Genomic DNA, 6000 nt, shown 5'->3' with positions numbered 1-6000 from the left:
CAACAGGACAATGATCCAACACACCTCCAGGCTGTGTAAGGGCTATTTTACCAAGAAGGAGAGTGATGGAGTGCTGCATCAGATGACCTGGCCTCCATAATCACCCGACCTCAACCCAATTGAGATGGTTTGGGATGAGTTGGACGGCAGAGTGAAGGAAAAGCAGCCAACAAGTGCTCAGCATATGTGGGAACTCCTTCAAGACTGTTGGAAAAGCATTCCAGGTGAAGCTGGTTGAGAGAATGCCAAGAGTGTGCAAAGCTGTCATCAAGACAAAGGGTGGCTATTTGAAAAATTTCAAATATAAAATATATTTTCATTTGTTTAACACTTTTTCGATTACTACATGATTCCATATGTGATATTTCATAGTTTTGATGTCTTCACTATTATTCTACAATGTAAAAAAAATTTAAAATAAAGAAAAATCCTTGAATGAGTAGGTGTGTCCAAACTTTTGACTGGTACTGTATATAAATGAATTAATGTATCATTATTAACAGTAGATAACATATTTCTAAACACTACTAAATTAATCTTTGTGTGTGTGTGTGTGTGTGTGTCCAGTGTGTGTATGTGTGTGTGTGTGTGTGTCCAGTGTGTGTGTGTGTGTGTGTGTGTGTGTGTGTGTGTGTGTGTGTGTGTGTGTGTGTGTCCAGTGTGTGTGTGTGTCCAGTGTGTGTGTGTGTCCAGTGTGTGTCCAGTGTGTGTGTGTTCATTGAGTGATACAGGAATACTGACCTCAGAGTCTCCAGTTTACAGTGTGGATCCTCCAGTCCAGCAGAGAGCAGCTTCACTCCTGAATCCTTCAGGTCATTGTTACTCAGGTCCAGCTCTCTCAGGTGTGAGGGGTTTGACTTCAGAGCTGAGACCAGAGAAGCACAGCCTTTCCCTGAGACTCCACAGCCTGACAGCCTGACAAAGAGATCATCATGATTTCACAAACACACTGTTAATTTAACACCAGTAGTGTAGAAGGACAATGGCAGATGCATTTGGTTTATTCTCTCAAATAACATATAGATTAATCTTCCGTCTCCTAGAATTGTATGGTCATATTGTTATACTAATGTGAACATCAATGCACTGATTCAGTAAGTTTTTCAATGTAATACTATATATTATATACATATTATAATACATATATTTCTCTAAACTGAATATTTCTTCCTGATGATTAGTACTTAAATGTCATTTTATGTACTCACAGAGCAGCTCTGGAGGCTTTGACCACTGGCAGCAGCCTCAGAAGACCATCCTCTGATCTGGAGTATTTCTTCAGGTCAAACACATCCAGCTCTTTTTCTGAAGTCAGCAACACAAAGACCAGAGCTGACCACTGTGCAGGTGACAGTTCTTCTTCTGAGAGACTTCCTGATCTCAGGTAGCTTTGGATCTCCTCCACAAGAGAATGGTCATTCAGTTCATTCAGACAGTGGAACAGGTTGATGCACTTCTCTGGAGAGGGATTCTCCCTGATCTTCTCCTTGATGTACTTGACTGTTTCTTCATGGCTCTTTGAGCTGCTTCTTGTCTTTGTCAGTAGACCTCGTAAGTGCTTCTGATTGGACTCCAGTGAGAGGCCCAGAAGGAAGCGGAGGAACAGGTCCAGGTTTCCTGTCTCACTTTGTAAGGCTTTATCCACAGCACTCTTGTAGACAGTAACTTCAGTAACTTGCGGTTCGGCCATTAGATTCTCATTGTTGTTGATGAATGAGAGGAACACATATACAGCAGCCAGAAACTCCTGAATGCTCAGATGCACGAAGCAGTACACCTTGTCCTGGTACAGCCCACATTCCTCTTTAAAGATCTGTGTGCACAATCCTGAGTACACTGATGCTTCATTGACATCAATGCCAGCCTCTTTCAGGTCTTCTTCATAGAAAATCAGATTGCCCTTCACAAGCTGTTGAAAAGCCAGTTTTCCCAGTGACATAATGCTCTCTTTATTCCAGTGTGGACCTGTCTCTTCTTTCCCAAGATACTTTTCATTCTTCTGTTTGGTATGAAACTCCACAAGGTGTGTGTACATCTCAGTCAGAGTCTTGGGCATCTCTTCTGTCTTGTCTGTACTCAACATGTGTTCAAGGACTGTTGCAGCAATCCAACAGAAGACTGGAATGTGGCACATGATGTGGAGGCTCCTTGATGTCTTTATGTGTGAGATGATTTTGCTGGCCAGGTCCTCATCACTGAATCTCTTCCTGAAGTACTCATCCTTCTGTGGGTCATTGAACCCTCGTACCTCTGTCACCTGGTCAACACACACTGAAGGGATCTTATTGGCTGCTGCAGGTCGGGTAGTTATCCAGAGGAGAGCAGAGGGAAGCAGATTTCCCTTGATGAGATTTGTCAACAGAACATCCACTGAGGTTGACTTTGTGACGTCACAACAGGTCTTGTTCTTCTGGAAGTCTAGGGGCAGTCGGCACTCATCCAGACCATCAAAGATGAACAGAACTTTGTACTTGTCGTAGTTGGAGATTCTTGAATCTTTGGTTTCCATTGAGAAGTGATTGAGAAGTTTAATCAAAGTGTGTTCATCCCCGTTCATCAAATTCAGCTCCCGAAAAGGGAATGAAAATACAAATTGGACATCCTGATTTGCTTTTCCTTCAGCCCAGTCCAGAATGAACTTCTGCACAGAGACTGTTTTTCCAATGCCAGCGATTCCCTTTGTCAGCACAGTTCTGATAGGTTTGTCTTGTCCAGTTAAGGGTTTGAAGATGTCGTTACATTTGATTGCAGTCTCTGGTCTTGCTTGTTTCCTGGTTGTTGTCTCAATCTGTCTCAGCTCATGTTCATTATTGACCTCTCCTGTTCCACCCTCTGTGATGTAGAGCTCTGTGTAGATCTTATTGAGAAGTGTTGGGTTTCCTTGTTTAGCGATACCCTCAAATACACATTGAAACTTCTTCTTTAGATTAGATTTGAGTTCACGTTGGCAAATCATAGCAAGCTCATCTGAATCTAGAAATAACACAGAGGATATTAATATTACGTCTGTTTTAATGCCTACAGTATTGTAAGACTGTGTTATAAATTTATTTCTAATTTATTCTCTTATCTGACAGTATAAATATTTAAATGTTTTCATAATGCATTACACACCAGAGTGACTGATTATATTATTATTATTATTATTATTATTATTATTATTATTATTATTATTATTATTATTATTATTAGGTATTACTGATGGTATCATTAATGTTGTCTTTCTCTCTCTCTCTCTCTCTCTCTCTCTCTCTCTCTCTCTCTCTCTCTCTCTCTCTCTCTCTCTCTCTCTCTCTCTCTCTCTCCCTCTCTCCCTCTCTCGCTTCTCTTCTCTCTGTCTAAATTAATCACCACAACACATCCCTGCTGCTACTTGATGAGGTCACTAGGTGTTGTGTTAAGGCTGCTACAATATCATTGAGTTACACAGCTACTTTAGCTGTACTTTAGCTACAGCTTTTAAATGTTCTAAAACAGCATTCAACATGAGGCAGACAGCTCTTACTTTTCTCCAGTGTGTCAGCAAGCTCCTTCTGGTTCATTTTCCTCAGGACGTGCAGTGTGATCTTCAGAGCCCCCTCTCTGGCACTGCTCTCCTGCTTCTCATCTTCAGCATCCACCACTTCCTTATCCTGCTTCTGACTCTCAAAGCCTTCTGGGAGTTCTGGACTAAGAATCCTCTTGAACCTCTTCAGCTCGTTCTTCACAAATGTCATAATATTCTCTTCAAGAAACTGAAATACATCAAGTAAATAAGTTAAGCAAGAGAATAATTGCTTTCTCATTAACACATTAATGAATGATTGACAGATCAACTTCACTTGAGGTAAACAAAAACAAATGTACATAACAGGACCACATACACTGAATATGGAGGCCAGGTCTGTTTGATGACTCTGGGAAGACTGACCACTGAGAATCTCTGACTCTGATCTCTCCTGTTGGTTTCTGTGGACAAAACATGAGATTACATCTTTTCATCCAGGGAGTACACTCACACACACACACATACACACAAACAAACAAGGAATGTTGTGTTTGATTAATATTGTTCAGGACTATGAAAATGGAAAAAAGGATTAGCCTATGGATTATCAAAACAACAAAAAGAAATGGTAAAATGGGAGAGGAGAAATGACTAGAGACAGTGTTGTTTAACTCACTGACCATGACCCATGAGTTCTTCTTACCTTTGTTCACTAGAAAAGTCTCCCTCTCTAAACTCTATAGGATGGTCCATAGACCGGTCACTCTTCATGGACACACAGCTGGGTACAGGGGAGGCTGGTCTCTCCTGCTTGATTGGGCTTCAACACAACAGAGACAAACATTACGTCTCTCATCTACTCTGAGCTCAGATGGGGAAACAAGAGCTTCATTACAAAACACTATACATCCATTTTCAGAAATGTTGGTCAATTAGCTTTTATTGTTGAAAGAAATTATAAAAGAAATCGGTGTGTTTTTTTTTTTTTTAATCACTTGATGGTTTATTTCAGATAATGCAGTTTTTTTTGCCAAATGCTATATATCTGTCTCACTCTCAGATAAATAAGTAGTACTGCTAGGTTTTACACAGTAATAATATATCTGCCTCACTCTCAGAGAAATAAGTAGTACTGCTAGGTTTTACACAGTAATAATATATATCTACCTCACTCTCAGAGAAATAAGTAGTACTGCTAGGTTTTACACAGTAATAATATATCTACCTCACTCTCAGAGAAATAAGTAGTACTGCTAGGTTTTACACAGTAATAATATATCTACCTCACTCTCAGAGAAATAAGTAGTACTGCTAGGTTTTACACAGTAATAATATATATATATATATATATATATATCGACCTCTCTCTCTGAGAAATAGTACAGCTAGGTTTTACACAGTCAAATGTCACAAATAACTACATTTTAAATAAAAAATTCAATACAGTAATATGAGATCTGCACGTAAAACATTACATTTTAGTCATTTAGCGGATGTTCTTATACAGGGCCCAGTCTCACAAAAGCATCTTAAGGCCAAGTGCATTGTTAGAACATTCGCAGGAGCATCATAGTGTATTGTTAGAACATTCATAGGAGCATCATAGTGTATTGTTAGAACATTCGCAGGAGCATCATAGTGTATTGTTAGATCATTCGTAGGAGCATCATAGTGTATTGTTAGAACATTCGTAGGAGCATCATAGTGTATTGTTAGAACATTCGTAGGAGCATCATAGTGTATTGTTAGAACATTCATAGGAGCATCATAGTGTTTTGTTAGAACATTCACAGGAGCATCATAGTGTATTGTTAGAACATTCATAGGAGCATCATAGTGTATTGTTAGAACATTCATAGGAGCATCATAGTGTTTTGTTGGAACATTCGCAGGAGCATCATAGTGTATTGTTAGAACATTCGTAGGAGCATCATAGTGTATTGTTAGAACATTCATAGGAGCGTCATAGTGTATTGTTAGAACATTCGCAGGAGCATCATAGTGTATTGTTAGAACATTCGTAGGAGCTTCATAGTGTATTGTTAGAACATTCGTAGGAGCATCATAGTGTTTTGTTAGAACATTCATAGGAGCGTCATAGTGTATTGTTAGAACATTCATAGGAGCGTCATAGTGTATTGTTAGAACATTCGCAGGAGCATCATAGTGTATTGTTAGAACATTCGTAGGAGCATCATAGTGTATTGTTAGAACATTCGTAGGAGCATCATAGTGTTTTGTTAGAACATTCATAGGAGCGTCATAGTGTATTGTTAGAACATTCATAGGAGCGTCATAGTGTATTGTTAGAACATTCGCAGGAGCATCATAGTGTATTGATAGAACATTCGTAGGAGCATCATAGTGTATTGTTAGAACATTCGTAGGAGCATCATATTGTTTTGTTAGAACATTCATAGGAGCATCATAATGTATTGTTAGAACATTCATAGGAGCATCATAGTGTATTGTTAGAACATTCGCAGGAGCATCATAGTGTATTGATAGAACAT

The 6000-nt window shown here is 39.2% G+C and overlaps 1 protein-coding gene across 2 annotated transcripts in view; it reads right to left on the bottom strand.

The window, feature by feature from the left end:
* Window positions 1-460: 460 nt before the first annotated feature.
* LOC311141371 (NLR family CARD domain-containing protein 3-like) overlaps window positions 461-6000 on the bottom strand; it is an 85432-nt gene continuing 79892 nt past the window's right edge. Inside the window, exons 1-5 of one of the 2 annotated variants that reach the window (XM_084176672.1) lie at window positions 4191-4217; window positions 3864-3973; window positions 3506-3734; window positions 1209-2973; window positions 461-915 (exon numbers count right to left, since the gene is read on the bottom strand). In XM_084176672.1, the coding sequence (XP_084032798.1) occupies window positions 528-915; window positions 1209-2973; window positions 3506-3716 (2364 nt within the window). In that variant the 5' untranslated portion in view covers window positions 3717-3734; window positions 3864-3973; window positions 4191-4217 and the 3' untranslated portion in view covers window positions 461-527. Of the gene's footprint in view, window positions 916-1208; window positions 2974-3505; window positions 3735-3863; window positions 3974-4190; window positions 4218-6000 lie in introns of those variants that run through there. The other variant, XM_084176671.1, reaches the window with a different exon arrangement.

This window comes from Coregonus lavaretus (genome assembly GCF_964263955.1).
Source record: "Coregonus lavaretus genome assembly, chromosome: 2".
Taxonomy (NCBI): domain Eukaryota; kingdom Metazoa; phylum Chordata; class Actinopteri; order Salmoniformes; family Salmonidae; genus Coregonus; species Coregonus lavaretus.
This window is presented reverse-complemented; position numbering and strand designations above follow the sequence as displayed.